At 36.7% G+C, this 20,206-nt stretch overlaps 1 protein-coding gene across 1 annotated transcript in view; it reads left to right on the top strand.

Moving 5' to 3' along the window:
* ANKRD31 (ankyrin repeat domain 31) overlaps positions 1-14,186 on the top strand; it is a 128,427-nt gene extending 114,241 nt beyond the window's left edge. Inside the window, exons 24-25 of the mRNA XM_054578257.1 lie at positions 3,105-3,207; positions 14,041-14,186. Of these exons, the coding sequence (XP_054434232.1) occupies positions 3,105-3,207; positions 14,041-14,186 (249 nt within the window). The remainder of the gene's footprint in view (positions 1-3,104; positions 3,208-14,040) is intronic.
* Positions 14,187-20,206: the final 6,020 nt, after the last annotated feature.

Below are 20,206 nucleotides of genomic sequence, written 5' to 3'. Positions count from 1 at the left end.
ATTTCCCCAGGATCAGCTCTTCCAAGGCAGTTACTACATTTTGATGCTACTTTTTACCTTGTCATCTGAATTCCTTGAGAAGTATTTTAATTTTCTTAGCCCAAATGGGTTTTTATGTTGCAACAAACTTAAATGAAGTTTGCCTTTTTTGCTCTCCCTAAGATGAAAAACAATCATCCTTTCCTTTTCCTCTCAAAGTAGTGAAAATTTGTTGACTTGCTCCTTAAAATTTGAAATGGAATTTAAAAAGTCATTTATCATCCATGAACAAGTTCTTATTAGTGAATACCAATAACTGGTTTTTCTAAAGACATGAAAAATGGACTGGTACTTTCAAATAAAATGGAGTCCCGGCAAGAAAACAAATTCTTAGACACCTCTTTAGTATTCAAAGGAAGGTTGTGTTTTATATTATTTTCTTGATGCATGTTGGTACATAAGGTATAGAGAAACATTTATTACTGTAATTAATTACAACTGATACTGAATTTCTTCAGAGACCTAACCAAGATAAAGCTAAATGATCATTTTACTTGGTGCATTCGCTAGATTTCCAGAATAGTGCCTGGCTGAATCATCCATCTACCCAAAGTGTGCACACATACACATACCCCACACCCTTCTTCTTCCCTAAATATGATATTAAGGATTCAGCATGGTCTGATTTCTGAGGAATAATGGATCTTCTGCTATAAGAGCTTCAGGGAAAGCCTCGGTGGCCTCAGGGTGAAGGCACCCCTATAGTTTTACCTTTCAAAAACACAAGAATACAACCACCTACAGGTTTCTTCACAGACTACATCTTACTCTGAACTACAATACTCTTACTTGTCCTCATCTGGGGGAAGGTGGCATCCTATCTGTCTTAGCAGGCATATGAGCTAAATTTGCGTCTGATGATATTTAGTCCAGGAATCAGACTTTGAGTCATAGGCAGATGTGAGGACTGTTCGCCCGTATGCTTTATCAGTTTTTTGTAGTATAGCAAATACATAAACCAGTAACATAGTCGTTCATTATCATTATCAAGTATTATATACTGTATATAATTGTATGTGATATACTTTTATACGACTGGCAGTGCAGTATGTCTGTTTACACCAGCATCACCACAAACATGTGAGCGATGTGTTGTGTTGTTATGTTAAGATGGGATGGTGCCCTTATGCTTTAGCCAATGGGAGCACAAGCACTATTATGAGACAGACCATTTTCAGAAGAGACTTAGTGCCTGTTCGTTTAGAGATCTATTCATTACCACCTTTGTTCAATAAATCACTTCTGTCTTGTGGAAAATGGATTGTTAACTCAGTGGATTTTCTTTTCTTTTTTTTTTAATTAAAAAAAATCCTCACCTGAGAATATGTTTACTGATTTTAGAGAGAGAGGAAGAGAGAGAGAGAGAGACAGAAAAAGAGAAAGAAAAAGAAACATAGATGTGAGAGAGAAATATCAACAGGTTGCCTCCTGTACACACCCTGACTGGGAGAGTGAACCTGCAACCTAGGTATGTGCCCTGACTGCGGATCAAACCTGCAACCTTTTGGTGCATGGGATGATGCTCCAGCCAACTGAGCCACCCAGCCAGGGCTCAGTGGATTTTCTTAAAGTTGTGTTCTTTTTGTGTCTGGATTACCCCAGTTGTATGTTTAAGGTCTCTAAGGCCACTGAGGTGCAATTTTACCACCTTATGTTACCTAGCACTAAGTGATAAAAATGTACTTTAAATCTGAGATATAGGTGAAAACATACCAAGCCTGCACATTGATGAGTACTGCATATTGTCAGAGCATAGCATGAACAGAATCCATTGTTTCTAGTTGTTAGTTGTTTGGAGAACTGACAGATGGCATTCAGGGGCTTCGCCTCTCCTTCTTCCAATGGTAAGCAAGGGGGTTTAGCTCACTGCATAGGCCAGGTCTGTTTCATTTCCCTTACCAGTCTTTGGTCATGGAATTGAGCCCAAAGTGTGCCTAACCCTTTCCTATCTCCCAGGCCTTTCTCGCTCTGTTAAATAATAAGCATTTACTGAGGATGTGCTAGACAGTATGCCAAATGCTTTTCATATGTTTTCTCTTTTATTCCTCAGAACAACTTAATAAGGTGGAGGTACTTGGTTTACAGATATGCAAACTGAGACTCAGAGAATTTAAAAATCTTGCTTAAGAGCTGGGACTTCAGAGTTGTTTTCCCCAGTATTGTCAGGCACTATGTGAAGTGCTAGAGTATAAAAATGACACAGATCCTGTCTTCAAGGAGTTTATAGTTTAATGGAATCAGATACATTAACACATAATTTCATTTAAATGTGAGAAGTACCTTGACAGAAATTTGAGGGCAGAGTTATGACAGCCTAGAGAAGGGTCATTACTTGAGCTTAAAGGTTACAGGAAGGCATTTTGGAGGGATCTTCAAGTTGAGAATTGGTGGTTTAAAAACAGTGAACCTAGCTTCTGGGGGTATATTATCATACTCGTATAGAACTAAGAGTGGAGAACCCAAAGACACTCAGGCCCAGAACATTTCTGGCAGGTGTTTGCCAATCCATTCATGTATAAATATTTCTAAGCTCTAATCTTTTGGTCTGATAAACAATAGCTAAGTTCACAAACACACCAAAACAAAAAACTGGGAATATATAGACCCAAAATGTTTATTAACCTGACCAGGTGAATATCTGATTTCTTGAATAGTACCATTACTTTTGTGGCTTAATTTTATTAATGCAACATAATTTTTTTAATTATAAAATTTTAAAATTTTTTTAAAAATGTGCTGAATGAATGGTTTTTGAATAAGTGAATGGATGAGAGAATTAATGATATACAACAGAGATCAACAAATTTTTCCTGTGAAGGACAAGATATTAAATGTGTTAGTCTTCATGGGCATAGTCTCTGTTGCAACTACTTGGTCCTGTTGTAGCACAAAAGCAGCCATAGATGTAATCAAATGGGTGTCATTGTGCTCTAATAAAACTTTATTTACAAAAAACGTGGCAGTTTACCAATCCATAATATACAACAGTTAATACTTGACCAAAGTTACAATTTGCTCCTTCTAAAATGTATGGTTTTTTAAATTCTTTGCTTAATTATACACAGGTAACATATCTGGGGAAGGAACTTTTAAAGTATGTTTCAGAGGAAGTACCCATACCTCCAGAACCAAACTTAGTACCTCAGCAACATCAACCTTGTCTTCCAGGTATGTGCACACCCACACCCATTTCTTAGTTATGGGGAAAATACAAACACTTTTTTTTTGTCTTCTTTTTTCCAGTGAAATTCGCATAACATTCAAATAACCATTTTAAAGTGAACGGGTCAGGGGCATGTCGTGCATTCACAGTGTTGTACAGCCACCACATCTGTGTAGTTCTAAAATACTTTTATCACCCCAAAAAGAGATCCCACACCCATTCAGCAGTTACTCTCCATTCTCCACTCCCCCCAGTCCCTGGGACTTACTAGTCTGCTTTCTGTCTGTATGGATTTGTCTCTTCTGAAGGTATCATAAAATGGAATCATACAGTATACAGGATGGGGCGAAAGTGAGTTTATAGTTGTGAGTATACAAAACAGTTTATTATTATTTATTTTATATATATTATTATTATATAATATATATATTATTTATTTATTATATTATTTTCCATATGAACTGTAAACCTACTTTTGCCCCATCTCTATAACCTTTTGTGCCTGGCATCTTTCTCTTAGCATAATGCTTTCAAAGATCACCTACCTTGTAACATCTATCATTATTTTATTCCTTTTTATAGTTGAATGATATCCCATTGTACATATATACCACAATTTGTTCATTCATCCATCCTTTGATGGACATTTGGGTGGTTCCACTTTTTTGCTATTGCTATGAACACATGTATACACGTATTTATTTGGGTATATGTTTTCAATTATTTGGGTTATATACCTAGCAGTGGAATTGTTGTATCATATAGCAATTATATATATATATATATATATATATATATATATATATATATATATATATATTACTCTTTGTGGAACAGCCAAACTGTTTCCTGCAGCAACTGAAACATTTTTACATTCCCACCAGCAGTGTACAAGTCTTCAATTTCGCCATGTCTTCACCAACACTTGTTATTATCTGTTTGTGTACAGCACTCCATTTCTCACTACAGTTGATTTAGGAGAATTTAAGAAATGATACCCTCCACTCCTAATTTCTTTCTCTGAATATATGCTGTACTTACTTTGGGAAGATTTTTTTAAGTGTCATATAAAAGGGAAAAAATGGTATTTTTCCTTTCTGGAAACAATTCTGTTAGCTTTCCATATTTTCTAAAAACATACTAAAATAAATCTTTGCTTATTAGTATAAGCAAATACAACTTACCTGATGAAATCTTAGCCTGCAAAAACTGAAAAGAATGTAGTCTTCACTAAATAGCAGCGGATTTTGAAATGGCCCTAAAAGGGCAGCACACATTTTTGGGAAGCAGACATAACTCATGTCAGGTTACCCTTCTCCCCTGTAGCAGCCCCTCTCCTCCCCGCCAGGTCCCCTGTCTCAGACTAGTTGGAAACAGTATAGGTAGAGAGGAGAAACAAAATAGAAAATAATACTGTGATAACCGGAGTCATGAACCAAATGGATTACTCCCACCAAGCCCCTAACCAGGATGCTCCAGGATTTTTCCCTTCCTTACAACAAACCCCAATAATTCAAAGTATTTTTCTCTCCAAACTTGATACCTAATCCACTGTAACCTCTTAGTGCCCTCCTTTTTCTCCAACACTAGCTTAAGAATAGGATACATTTTCCCCCGTTTTTGAAGACAGCCTCAAAGGTGCTTTTTATCATTTGGGGGAAACAGATCTGGTAAAACAACAATTGCAGTGAAGTTAAAGGGCTTAACAAACTGAAAGTAGTTTTTGTAGTAATTACGGTCTTTGGTTCCTAATCCTAACTGCAGATCTATCTAATCAAATCTTGGAGTGGGGTCCAGGAATCTAAATTTTTTATTAGTCATTACCTGAGAATGTGTTTATTGATTTTAGAGAAAGAGGACAGGGGGGAGAGAGAGTGAGAGAGAGAGAGAGAGACATTGATGTGAAAGAAAAAATAATTGATAGGTAGCCTCTGTATGCACCCCAACCAGGGATCAAACCCACAACCTTTTGATGTATGGGACAACACTCTTAACAAACTGAGCCACCAGACCAGGGCTAGGAACCTGAATTTTAAAAGTGATTCTTACTCTAAACTTACTACTCTGAAGGACTAGTAGAATCTTATTCTTATGCAGATAACTGCTTGAAAACTTGGTACATTCAGCCCTTCATTTTGATTCCAAAAGCACACCTGCTCTAGTGCCCACAGGATCGATCCTCTGTCTCTCCCTCACCCTCCCTCCCACTCCTTCTCTCTCTCTCTCTCACACACACACACACACACACGCGCGCACGCACACGCAAGCACACACACACGCATGCACACACAAGCATATACACACAAACACACTTGAAGCAAAGCTAAGCAAACTCTTTCTCCTCCTAGATTCTAACCTCAAAGTAGAAATATAGGTTCTTCCTTATATCACAAAGGTTCTCTGCTTCTCAGATTTTCTAGTGCTAGGCATGAATTTCCAACCCTGGTCATGCATCTCCTTCCTCACAGGGACCACAGTTCCCTGCTAAGTGAACATGAAAGAAAAAAATATCTTCTCAACTGCTGTTTCTGTCACAGACACTATGAACAGTTTCTTTTTATTAAGTCCCGAATTATCTTCCCTTTAGATATTTCAAAAATATTAATGTTAATTTGATAACCGTGAGGGTGCCAGTATAGCCAACCCACTTCTTGCTACTTTGATCTAGGACTAGACATCCACAGGCAGGTCCCTCCTGACATTCTGTAGGCACTGTTGGAGTTTTGTTTGAACCTTCTAGATTTAGGATTCTTCTGTACCTGGTTTTGTGGTATCTTACAGAAATCCAAAGACATGGGAAGTTAGAAAAATGTAAACTTTCTAATCCTATTATAAGTAAAGCATTTAGGAGAAACTTTTTCCCTTTTCTGCATATTAGGAAGTGCTCACGGAAGTTGTAGAAGGAAAGATAAATCAACGCAGGTTTCATAAGCCTACTTCAGATCATGAGTGTAATTTGTTCTTACACTTTTGATGATCACACAGTTCAGAATATAGTTTTTTCGGACTAAGGGTACCATCCATCCCGGTTTGACCTGGGCAGTCCTTAATCCAACAAAATTATTAGTAGCATACCCTTTCACTTTCAGGCATGCCTTATTTAGATGATTCCAAAGAGGAACCAAGCAAATAGGTGTTGGAAAAAGAAAAATTTGGATAAGGTGTTTTAAAAAATGAGAGAAACTTTTAAATTTTGTTTATTTGTATAAGAAGTGTATAGATTCTAACACTTCTGCAAAGAGATGTACAAATCTTATGCATATCATTCTACATTATAAATAATTGCTGGTTACCTAATTTTAATCCCCTGATAGACTGAGAAAAATCTTTGAATTTAGAGAGACTTTTATATGTCCTTGCTTCCTATTATATTCCCCAGTGCCTGGCACACAGTAACTCCTCAGTAAATGCTCACTGAACAATGTTCATTGAATGAACGAATGCATGCATGAATATGATTCAAAGGACTGCTATTTTAAAACTGGATTTACTTGTGATTGACTATTTTTTTCTTTTTTATTAAATTTATTGGAATGTCATTGGTTAATAAAATTATATAGGTTCCACGTGTACAATTCTGTAATACATCATCTGTATATTGTATTGTGTGTTCACCACCCCAAGTCAGGTCTCCTTCTATCCCCATTTTTGACTGTCTTAATACGTGGACATGACTAGATCTCACAGGCTATAGTGGAATTTCTGGTAAAGAAATCAACAAATGGTCAATGGGATTTAGATTAATTAATATATCTCCTTTATCAGAATTTTCTGCATCTAGTTGTGAGATATAAGAGTGATGGACCCTCACATTTTCTGAACCAGAAATTCAAGAGAACTATTTCTCCCTCTCACTTTTCCTTCCCCTTCTTATGAAATTATAAAGGAATCGGTTTAGCTTTGTTAACCAACATTTCCTAAACTTCTTTAATCAGATAATATATATTGCTATTTTGTGGGACAAATAGCAGCAACTTCAATACCTACTTTTGGATTCATGGGATCAAGAAAATCCTGAGTCATCAAGATAAGTGATAAACGTTTTTAACCTTGCCATTTAAAGATTAAGAGTCTTCTCTTACTCAGAAATGATGGAAGAGTTTTATTCTGAGTCCCACGCAAAAAAACTAGTTAAATCTGTAACTCAAGTCAGTGTATCAATGGGCTCAAGTGTTAAAATGTGATATTAACAAATTCGAGGATATATGTTGTTTCCAACTAATGATTTTAAACATACAGACACCAGCCTTTAAAAATTAAATCCTGTTGATGAAACCCCTGAAGCATCTATTTCTAAAGTCCTTTTAAGCTTTAAAGTGGAATGAGTCTATAGTGTATTTTTCTTCGAAATTTTACAACTTCATCCCAAGTCTCTCTCCTCTCTGCCTAGTTGGTGGTAGTTCCTATTCTGTGTTATTGAGGGAATCTTCACTGATGTTTCAGTACAATTTGGAAGGAAAAAAGATAAACAGTCCCAAACTTCTGCATAATTTATGATCACTGTGTATAGACACATTGATATATTTTTCACAAAAATTAAAAAAAATATTCTGTTAAGCTAGATTACATTTTAATATTTGCCTGGAAAACCAATTTTATATATTTTTGTCCCCTGTCACTATAGTACCAAGACACTTAGAGCACATTAAAGTAAACATATTCATCTAAGCAAAAAATGAGAGAGAGAGAGAGAGAGAGAGAGAGAGAGAGAGAAACATCTTCCTGAAATGTTTCTTTTCCCAAGTCATCATTTAATGCACACTAATTAGAGAATTTTCTTCTTGGGGACCTAACACCATTTGTTCATTTGAAAATGGGACATGCTTTTTCAGAAAAAAAAACAACAGCAAAAAAAGATACTTTTGTTTTTAATAAAGATGGTTCTTAACTTACTGATAATATGTTGTAAATAAGTGACTTTAAAGAGTTTTCATCATTTCAGTGCTGTTATTGTGCTTCATTTCTCTGTAAGAGTATGTGTAATAGAGCACAAACATTCACAGGTGCTTCTGTTTTATGTGGTTAAGAATTTCTTAAACCTTAAAAACCCAAGGAAGATGGGGCCTGATAACAGAGCAGAGGGTTTACTTCCGCTCCTATTTACAACTCTTGATACTTTTTCATTATTTCCATCATGATGTTTTTCATACTGGTATGATGATTAATCCTCTTTTGACCTAATTCATAAGGTGGAGGAAAAAGAAGAAAACGAGTTCTCTGCTGAGTATCTGCCATGTGCCAGTCCCTCTCCCAGATTATTTTACATATATCAGGCCATTGAGGAGCTACTTCTTAGTAGAACTCCAGGGTTCGTGATTGTACTACAAAGACACAAAAGTCCTGCAAATTTACACGTAAAATCAGGTACCTCAAATCCAATTCAGTTTAAGGAACCACCTAATGAATTTCTATTTTCCCCAAAGAATGAAAGCTGACATAGTTTTAAACTTCAAAACATAATATTCAACTTTATTTCTTGATTCCAGTACAGTTTCACAGACCATTTTTGATCTTATTAATGTGAATCTATATCAAGTTACTAATTTAGTTTTAAATATCAAATTATATAATAATCCACCACCATGTTTATCCTTTACAATCCTTCTATTTTTCAAAAACACTGAGCTTTTGTTTAAGTAGCCATAATAGAATTTTTTTCCTCAGCACAGCTAGAACAAATGTATTTTTACAATCTATTAAAATAATTCTTAATCATTTTGCCTTTTGTTGTAATTATATTTCTAATTCAGAATGAGAATATATATATGTATATTCCATTTATAACTAGAGCAAGCAAAGTTTCATCCCATACTTCTAATGAAATGTGAAAAGCTTAGTTTGTAAGAATAAATTCTGGAAGTCTGAGTTCAATAATTTTAGATTTAAAAGTGAACCTACTATATGAACTAGCCTTGGGCCTGTGTTATGGATGATGAAACTGAGCCAGGGAGGTCAAGTGGGTTTTATGTAAAGGGTTCATAGGTTAGTAGTGTTTCAGAAGTAAACCGTCAGATAAAACAACAAATCTGATTATTTTTGCTTTTGACCTATTAAGATAAATTTTTTTTAAAAAATTAGAGGATTAAAATTATTTTACTATAAATAACTTGTCATTTTGAAGTGCTAATTTGGATAACTAGGTAACTTGAATGGTTATATGAGCCCATTCTTTTGCCTGGTAATGAATCTAGCACTTCGGTTTAAGTATGCTTGTGCAGAATATCTAATATTTGGTGATACTAATTGAGGAAGATTGATTTCTCTGTAATTCGTGCATAAGTAGAATGGTTTCTTAGCTGTGCAGTTCTTGTTGGAGATGAGGGGCAACAGGAAGAGCCAGATGTCCACATAAATGGCTATTTTCCTACTTGTTCTGGGCTGTTAAATATGCTTCTGTTTAGAAATTTTGTTTTTAGATATCAGAGGTATTTTGCCTAGGGAAATCTACCTCAAGTAAAAGTCAACATTAGGCCCTTGTCAGGCAGCTCAGTTGGTTAGAGCATCGTCCCAACCTGCCAAGGTTGTGGGTTCAATCCCCAGTCAGGGCACATACAAGAAGCAACCAATGAATGCATAAATAAGTGGAATAACAAATCAGAGTTTTTCCCACTCTCCCTCTCTCTTCTCTCCCCCCATTCCTCTGTCTCTCTAAAAATCAATAAATTAAAAAAAAACTTTCAAAGTAAAAATTATAGGGAGAAGGGTTTCTATCCCTCAGCGGAGTAGATTGGTTGTCTACACAGTTCCTGACAGAAAAATTCATTGTCACAGAGCTACAAGTAGATGTCCATGGTATCATTGCAAAGAAGATGATCATTACTTGACCAATGAAGGGATTAAATTACTACTTCTCAGGGTTCTAATTTCTCATATACAAAAATTCTTTCAGTGATAGAGCTTCTTTTTTAATCCTCTTAGTCCTTCTTATTTCTCTCAGGCTCAAGGCCCAGGAGATATCTGGCCCCTTAAGCAGAACTAGATATTCAAGTGCTATTCCACTTAATCCTCCCACAGTGAGGACTGGAAAAAATAGCTGATATTGTCAGGCTGCTTAAGTCTATATATGTGTGTATGTTTTTGGTGTTATAGTGTCTTACCTGTCGGTTCCTATTTCTGCCGATCCCAACACCCTAGTGTTTCTAAGATCTTCCCGTGGAACAATGATGATTACTTAAGGACCCCAAGTAAAATCATCTATTAAAAGGTACATGTTATACGTGATGTGTGAATCTTGCTGCTTTATTCCCTCTCAGCTCCATGCTTCTAACATGACTATCAGGGCTAGAAGGGAAGCAAACCTTCAGTGTTGGGGAGCTTTCAGTTTGGAGGCAAATCTTCCTAGTGTGCCCTTCTCACAGGCCCTGTATGTGTTCTCATCTCTCCTGACTGGCCCAAAGCTTGATGGGAATAATAGGGCTGAAGTAAGAGTATAGGCTGGATTGGAGGGGAAACTTGTTCACTTTTCTTTTATATTTAAGTGTCTCTATTTTGTGCGACCTATTAAGTAACAGTGAGTTTATTGAATACTATAAATTAATTATTAAATAAAGAAAATTAAATCAAAATCTCAGTTTTCTAACCAGTTAGTCTTTCCCTTTCTTGTTTCCCATGGTTGTGCAAGGATTAATATATTGAAAAGTACTAGGCAACTGTGTGATATTATTATCAGAGCACTGGAAGAAATTACAGAAGCGTATGGTATACCCGGAGTTGTTAACATTGGTTACCTGGCCAGGAGGGGAAGGTGGGGGATGGTAAAGACCTACAGGCAACATTTGGAGCTTTTACACAGGTAAAACATTAAAAACTCAGCCAAATAAGCCTTGAAGCCAGAGGAGATATCCCGGAATATGCTACAGAGTGAGCCCAGACTAGGCTCTGCAGAAAAGAGTCTCGATTCTAGAATTATGCCTCTGGCTACAGTAGCCACAGGTTATGGTTATTATTTATGTCTCAGGAAACCAATATAAAACGCACAATATGTTTTCACTTATTTAAAGCAGGTATAATACATTGAATATGTTTCATTTTTTAAGTAAAGAAAATGCAAATAATTTAAAAAACATTATTACATACCAGCATTCATGCTTTTAGGTGGAGAGAGACATACATACATACATACATACATATATACAGACATGGAGCCAAAGGTTTGCTGAACCTCAGAAAAAGAATAAAAGTTAGTGAGGTTCTTTGGCTCTAACTTTAGTGTTATCTGCCAGGAATGATTCAAATAATTTTGAAGCTTGTACTCTTATGTAATGAAATAACCTAGCAATTGTACAGTTACTTAAAATTTAATTCAAACTAGGATCATAAATTTGAAATCAATTTGCTGTATCCTTACATTTCTTTACCTGGGGATTACTCTGTTTAGCTCTGTTTTCTGTGTATGTATGTTTTTTGTTTTGTTTCCCTCATTCCCACCCTGAAGATATGCTGGGAATTTTCTTGTGGATAACAACAAAGAAAATTGGAAGCTAAAAGCTGTGGTCAGCCAAAGGTGCAGAATCCTGGTAAAGTAGACAGTACAGCACAGCACTAGCTGGAATGAAAGGGTAGGCATGCCCTGGTGGATGGAGTTCAGAGATACCTAGTGCAGTAAAGGTGGTAGAGGAGAAGGAAAAGGCAGCAGAAGATGAGAGGTAAAGGTGATGAGAACAGGTATATTGTAGGGAATGGTCTTTTTTTCCCCCCTTTCAGTTTGATCATTATTGAAAGGAAGCCATTCTGTAATGAGCAGAAGATGGTCTTAATACTGTGTTTTGTGATGTGATACGCATATTCCCAGACCATTTTCCATGGATTTCCCCAGGAAATGGCTACTGAGGAGCCGCTGAAGTTTTCCCACAGTCCTGTGATTGATATTGAGTAATGTATTATGCTGACAGTAAACTTGAGTGGAGATGGAGATGAGATTTTAGCTGCCATGCCCTCTGTCCCTTTGAAAGAGAAGCCACGTGCATGACTGTACTAGCTAGAATGTCAACCAGTTAAGTCTTGTGGATGTATCATGGCTAACCTGTTGAGAAAGATAGAGTAAATCAAAACCTTCACACACCACTGACTTTAGTAATAAAATCAGCCCTGCTAAAAAAGAGGAGGTAGGCCTAAAATGGTCCCCTTCTCTTAATTCATTACAGCTTCAAAGGGAGAGAGAGCTCCGGTTCATCTCTGAGCAAACAGAGTGCAAAGTAATATTGAATAACACTTTATAATTTTACAGAAAGATTTCATGTATGTGGTATATTTTTTCATTTAACAAAGATGAATGATCTCCAAAGGAAATGGGAAGGCAAAAAGAAAATATGGTTAACATTAGCATTGCTTTATTGAAAATTTGGCTTCTAGGAGTTACTAGGTTAACAAATATCCATCTAAAAGTGCTGTTTTCCAAACAATTTTGTTACATTATCTCAAGCACCCCAAGTTTGTACCACTCTATATCCAGCATATCAGTTGGGAAAATGGGCAAGTTGCTTCCTCTGGAGCTGCTGCCTACCATTATCTAGTTTTCTTGGTGATCTTCTTATGTGAATACCATGGTGATGATTTGATATTACAAATGAGGTGAAGCTCATCAGGTGCTACTGGCCCTTTCTTACAAGTGCCTTTATATAGGTCTCTGACTTCTGTGGGAAGGCCCACCGTTTGGAAAGAGACAGTAGGTTTTTGTGCATAGGGCCCCACCTTGCTCTGATGAAGCTAAGCTAACCTTAATGAAATTAACTTAAAGTAATATTTAAAGCCAATTTCTATGGGTTTTTTTCTGAAAGAAGAATGATCCTCACCCCCAACTTTTGTAGGATATCTTGTTGCAGAAAGTCTACCCCAAAAAATGGGCTGCTATAAGGGAATTATTATGTTTAGATGTGGACCATGGGTAAAAGTAGAATTCTTCATGTTGTGACAGTTTAAAACCCAAATCAGATTGGCTTAATCCTCCTTCCCCACAAAAAGGAGGAATTTTATTGACTTATATATGAAGCCCAGGAAGAGGTCTTCAGGCTTAAGTCTGTTAATCAGGTTTCAACAGCATGGCTGGTAGCCCGTTTTCTTGCTTTTTGTGTCTCAGCTCCATCTTAACAGCTTCTCTCTATCGCAGAGCTACATGCTTCCAGGTTCAAGTTTAGAGGGGAAGAATATGGAATTATTTCCCAGGAGACCCAAGATTTCTTGCATCTCACTTCACTCTGAATGAGTCACGTTTTCATCCCTGAATCAATGCCTGTTCACTGATTGGCTTAGATCTAAATAAATTCCACTAGAAGCATATGGGCCAAGTGTGGGGAAAAGGACAGTTCTCCAGAGGCAAATTAGAGTGGAGTCAACATGAGAAGGTTTCAGGGCTACTGTGCATCAAAAGCACCAGATGCCCACACAGATATGTAATTGCAACACACAGATGTGTAATATGCAAATATTTGCATTGCTTAGAATTATGAACAAAGCTCTTGGACTATATGACATGTCTAACTGAAACTGCCTGGCAAAGGTTAAGTCCATATTGGTGCTAAATTTGGAATAAGATTCAGTTTGCTGAATGATGTACAGTTCATGTAGCCCTCTGAGAAAGGAATCTCTGTGATTGTCAGGGAGGCTGAAAAAACCAGTTTTAGGATCATTGACTTAGGCTGCAGACAGGCTTCTTTTCCCAACATGAGCTAATGCTGATTTACAGGTTACCTCAGGTATAGAAAATGGAGTGAAGAATGACCTGGTCAGAAAGCCCCGTTATGTGTGCTCATAGACATGACTAGGGTCTAAGAATTGCAGTAAGTAAATTTAAATCTTATTTTTAAAAGCAGCTTTTAATTTGTTGACACTTATTTAAACAGGAACCTCTGGAGAGTCAATACAAAGCATACCACATTATCTACAAATAAATGAGATACTGTTAATCAGCGATCAAGAATTTCTCCCATGCCATATAATGGATCAACATTGGAAGTTCTATGTGGAATGTGAGGAGCTAACATTCTAAAGCCTTGTTTTCTTAATAATGTATTAGGTCTTTGTTCGTGTTATTAACTAATGTTCATATTTGACCTCTGTGATCTGGTGGGCCTATTTTAACTTGAATTTAAAATGTGTGTTTACTATTGTAAAAAAAAACATAAGTTTTCAACTACTGAAGTAAGATGAATACTTTTTTTGCCACTCAAATAAAGGCAATTTTGAAGCAATCTATTTTGACTTTTTGGCTTTCTTTTTACTAGCATAAATTTAAAACTAATCTTTTGATCAGCACCTCTACTTTAGTAACAGTTATTCCTTATTAGTAATAAATAACAGTTATTCCTTAAGGGAATAAGGATACAAACAAGAGTGATGATTGGTCTGAGGAATGGAAGGCCTGGATAAAGTGCATCTACTTCAGACAAGAACTTAAAGTCCCAATACCTTTCCCCATTTACTTTGAAATTTATCTTGAAATCAAATTTTAAAATTATTATAGGTTTATTTTAGGTTTTATAAAATTTGCATAGATAGAATTGTAACTGTATTGAGTCTTAGAAAAAAATGAATTAAGTGTTGATTTGGGGACTGATTATTCTAAATAGGATTACTTCATCTTTTGCTACATTTTCATGAAGTTTTTTAAAAAGATATATTCAAAAACATAAGTTTTCTCAAGGGCCTGTCTTAATCCTTTGATAGCTATATTATTCTTCACTTATTAACCATCACCCCAGACCCCCAAATAAGCTTCTTGCCTCTGTGGACTAATTCCCTTCTCTCTCATTTGAGCAGGGAAGTCAAAATTGCAATTAAAATTACTGTAGCAAGTGCTAGAATTTTGAGGAAGAGGAGGAGATAGTGTTTTTTGTTTGTTTGTTTGATATTTCAAACAAATAGAATTAAAATTCTGTATTGAATTTTAGATGTCTTTATCATTAAAAGTTGCCTTTAAGGAGAAAAATTATGGAATTGAGGAACTAAGGGGAAAGGAAGACTTTTAACTACATGTACCCTTTGGCAAATTTCAAAACTAGTACTGTGTTTGTCTGTTTTCTATTCAGATAAAAAATTTTAAGTAACTGAAAAGAAAGCATCTGGAAAGATTTGCCTATTAATAAAAGTGTAAGGACATTATTATATTAGATCATTTCATTTTTCTTCCTCTGAGAGTCCCTTGAAAGTGTTCAGGATAGAATGATCCTTCAAGTTACAATGTTTGAGAACAGAAAAAAATTATATTATTCCATCATAATGCTCTTAGACTACCTTATTTACAAAAAAATTCTTGAATAATCTACATGAGGTAGTCGATTCAACTTTTATTATTTAAGGAGATATTTAAAACATGGGCCCTTTGGGACTATATGTACTAGCATGAAAATTATACATATAAGTAAGTGAAAAAAGGCAAATTATTAGGAAATGTTTAGTACAAATACTGGTCGTTTTAAATAAAAATGATTTGCCTTTAAATGTATAATATGTAGCCATATAAATATACATATATATGCTATATATATTTTATAAGCTCTGAATGTGTATTTGTATGTGTAAGTGTCCGAGGGGGGTGGTATATGTTGAGTAAAAGGTCTGGAATGCTGCAAATAAAACTATGCACTGACAGTCCCTAAAAATATTTTTAAATTTTATGTTTCAATTACAGTTGATGGTCAATTTTATATTAGTTTCAGGTGTACAAAATAGTAATTAGACACAAATATAACTTATGAAAGGATCACTTCACTAAGTCTGGTACCCACCTGGCAAAATACATAGTTATTACAATATTAATGGCAATATTTCCTGTGCTGTACTTTATATCCTCTTGACTATTTTGTAATTGCAAATTCATGCTTTGTAATCCTTGGTGGAAGTATACTTTTGCAGTTTTACTTTAAACTTTTTTTTTAAAATTTGTAATTTAAAAACATTTTTAAAGAATAGAACTTCTAGTCAAGATGGTGGTATAGGTAAACACGGTTTGCCTTCTTGCACAACCACATCAAAGTTACAACGAAACTATAGAACCATCAAAAATAGAGCCAAATGGAAGTCCTACAACTATGGAATTAAAGAAGAAACTATATTGAGACTGGTAGGAGGAGAGGAGACATGGAACAGGTTGTTCCCACGACCATCTGTGGTAGATAAAAAGTGGTAGGGATATCTCGGGAGTGAAGGGTCCCAACCCCACACAAGTCCCCCCCAGCCCAAGGTTCCAGTGCCAGGAAAGGAAGTTGCCATGACTTCTGGCTGTAAAAACCAGTGGAAGACAGAAGCTGCTGGGCTGCCTGGCAGTACCTCTTAAAGGGCCCATGCAGACTTACTCAGACTCACTCCTGCTGAGATGCAGCGTGGGGATAGCAGATTGAAAAGCACCAGAGAAATATAGGGAGGAACTGAATTGTCTGGCATCAGAGCAAGAGCTGGGGGGCAGCTTTCTTCCAGAGAGAAGTGCTGGCAGAGGCCACTGTTCCTTTTCTGAGCTCTCCTCATACAAAGCCACAGAGCCACAGAGCCAGCAGGCATGTGCCATATCTGAGGCTTCATCAAACTGGCTCACACTATTTGTCCTACACTGGTGATTCTCTGTAGACCTGTCCCACCCAAATTTTAGGCACACTCAAGCTGTTTCCACTGGCTTTTCCATACAAATGGCTTGTCTTGGCCGATGCTTAAGATTTTTCTAAATTCTCTCAAACAAGCAGCATCTGGCTTCAGCAAGTCCCATACTTCTCACTAAGTTGCCCCAGGCCCAGCACTAGTAGTGGCCAGTGTTGATTCAAGCTTGGCCTCACCTGGGCACCTCCAATCCCAGCACAAGTAGCAGCCATCAGCAGATTGCTTTATTGCTTATGTTGAGTAATCCTGGACAGAAAACAGTCAGTGGCTGACCTTGGACATGCCAACAGTAATCAAGGTTCAACTACAATAGGAGGATTTACACAGCCCAAAGAGTGGGCACACCTCAAATACCCAGCTTGAGTAATAGGTAAGTCTGTGCCACGGGACCCTACAGGACACCTACTATATTAGACTGCTCTACCAAATCTGGGAGACATAGCATCTCTACCAAATACATAGAAACAAACACAGGAGGCTGCCAAATGAGGAGACAAAGAAACATGGCCCAAATGAAAGAACAGAACAAAACCCCAGAAAAAAGAACTTAAGAAAATAATTCTTTAATAGACGAGCAAGCTACTAGATGCATAGTTCAAAACACTGGTTATAGGATGCTCAAGGAACTTAGAGCCTCAACAACATTAAAAAAAAAAATCCAGTTGGAAATGAAGGATATGCTAACTAAAGTAAAGAACGATTTACAGGAAGTCAACAGTAGAGTAGAGGAAGCTGAGAATCAAATCAGTGATTTGGAATATAGGGAAGCCAAAAACGAAAAAAAGAAAAAAAAAACACCCCAAACCAGCCAATCAGAACAGCAAGAAGAAGAAAGAATTCAAAGAAATGAGGATAATATAAGGAGCCTCTGGGACAACTTCAAATGTAACAACATTCACATCATGGGGGTGCCAGAAGGAGAAGAGAGAGAATGAGAAATTGGAAATGTATTTGAAAAAATGACAGAAAACTTTCCTAACTTGGTAAAGCAAATAGACACACAAGTACAGGAAGCACAAAAAGCCCCGAACAAGATGAACCCAAAGAGGTCCACACCAAGACACATAATAATTAAAATGCCAAAGGTTAAATACACAGAAAGAATCTTAAGACCAGCAAGAGAAAAGCAATTAGTTAGCTACAAGGGAGTTCCAATAAGACTATCAGCTGATTTCTCAAAAGAAACTTTGCAGGCTAGAAGAGATTGGCAAGAAATATTCAAAATTATGAAGAGCAAGGGCCTACAGCCAAGATTACTCTAACCAGAAAAGCAATAATTTAGAATTGAAGGGCAGATAAAGAGCTTCCCAGACAAGAAAAAGCTAAAGGAATTCATCACAACCAAACCAATATTATATGAAATGTTAAAGGGTCTTTAAAAATAAGATAAAAAATATTAACAATATAATGGCAATAAATACATACCTATCAACAATTGAATATAAGAGAAGAGTACCATATGATTTTGCTCATATGTGGAATCTAGGGAACAAACTGGACTAACAAGGAAAATGGGGACAGACTCACAGATGGAGTGCAGGACGACCGCGGTGGGGGTGTTAGGGGGTGGAGGAATTGAGCAAAAAGGAAAAAGGACTCATGGACATGGACAACAGTGTAGTGATTGCTGGGAGGAGGGGGTATTAGGGGACTAAATGGTAATGGAAAAAAAGATTAAAACAAAAATTAAAAACATTGAATCTAAAAACAAAATAAACAAGCAGAAGAGAAACAGAATCTCATAGATACAGAGAACATTTTGATGGTTGCCAGGTGGGAAGGGTGAGGCGGGATGGGTGAAAAAGGTGAAGGGATTAAGAAGTACAAATTGGTAGTTACAGAATAGCTATGGGGATGTAAAGTACAATGTAGGGAATGTAGTGGCCGAAGAACAGATACACATGACCCATGGACATGGACAACAGTGTGGGGATGGCCTGAGGGACTGGTGGGTCTGGGTGGAGCAGGTCAAAGGGGGGAAAATTGGGACACCTGTAATAGCACAATCAAGAAAATATAATTTAAAAAATAAAAAGAATAAAAGTATGTATTTTATTTGGTGATTACAATTTATAAAATTCACACATTCTAAATTTATACTATAAGAAATCTTGCAATTCTAAGTTTTCATTTTAGTGATAAAATTCTTAATGTTCCAGTCCTGTTTAAAATTTTATGTACCACCTGGAAACTGACATAATGCCTAGTGCCCCAAGGCATGCTGAGTATTGCCCAAACTAAACAGCAAAAAGGTCTGCTCCAGCTAGGGTTAGGGCTTAGAGAGCTAGCTACATTACCCCACCCAGATATGCCTGTGAGGAGACCTGGTGATCTGGGATATTTGCTAGATGTTTTGCCTATTCTGGGTTCTAAATGAATCCCTGTAAATCATATAAGGGACCTCCAAGAATATCTAATAATCCAGCCTTCTACCTGATATTTGCATCCTTTCTATAAAACTAACTTCTTCAACACCTCCAGGATACGCCATACTAAATAAGGAAGCTTATTTCCTTTCAGAAAGGTAGTCCTAGGTGTTAAAAAGCTGGAACCCCAATGTCTAGGCCTCACAATCCTGTTATAATAATAAAATAATACTTCCTTTGAAGGCTTGAATTATTATGGTATAAGCTTCCACTGGCCCGATTGCTGGGAATGTCCAAGCATACATATTGTCCATTCTCCTCTGTTTCTTTCATTCAGTCCCTTTGACTTTCCTCCTGAATTCAGTCCTTTATCAGTGCATGTTTAGACAATGTGCAGTTGCAATTCTAACCCATTTCTCTCACCTCAATTTTTTTCCTTATAAAAAGTGGCATACTATGCCAAATTATTCTCCTTAAAGATCTATTTTACTTCCCTGCTGCTTCAAGAGTATAATCTAGGCCCAGCATTCAAGGCCCCCTACTCTCTGATCCTACATAAACTCTAGTTTCATCTCCCAATCATCTCTAACCTTTGACTCACTCTTAAATTTTTTTGTCCCTGTTATGGGGTGAATTGTGTCCCCCCAAAATTCATATGTTAAAGTTTGAACCCCAAGCACCTCAGAATGGGATTGCATTTGGAAATAGGGCCTTTAAAGAGGTGATTAAGTTAAAATAAGGCTGTTATGGTGGCAGTATTCCAGTCTGACTGTTGTCCTTATATGAAGAAATTTGGACACACAAAAGGACCCCAGGGAGGCGCCAGTACAAACAAAAGACCATGTAAGGACACCGTAAGAATGTAGCATCTGCAAACCAATGAGAGAGCCCTCAGAATGAAATCAAACCTGCTGATGCCTTGATCTTGGACTTCTACCCTCCAGAGCTGTGAGAAATAGCTTTTCGTTGCTCAAGCCACCTGGCTTGTGGTATTTCGTTATGGCAGCACTAGAAGACTAATACAATTTCTAAATCTCCCTTAAATTTGTTTATG

Source organism: Pteronotus mesoamericanus, unplaced genomic scaffold (genome assembly GCF_021234165.1).
Source record: "Pteronotus mesoamericanus isolate MK-2021 breed Mesoamerican mustached bat unplaced genomic scaffold, CSHL_Meso_final contig_50, whole genome shotgun sequence".
Lineage (NCBI taxonomy): Eukaryota > Metazoa > Chordata > Mammalia > Chiroptera > Mormoopidae > Pteronotus > Pteronotus mesoamericanus.
The sequence above is the reverse complement of the archived record's forward strand: the minus strand, read 5'-3'. Positions and strand labels throughout refer to the sequence as shown.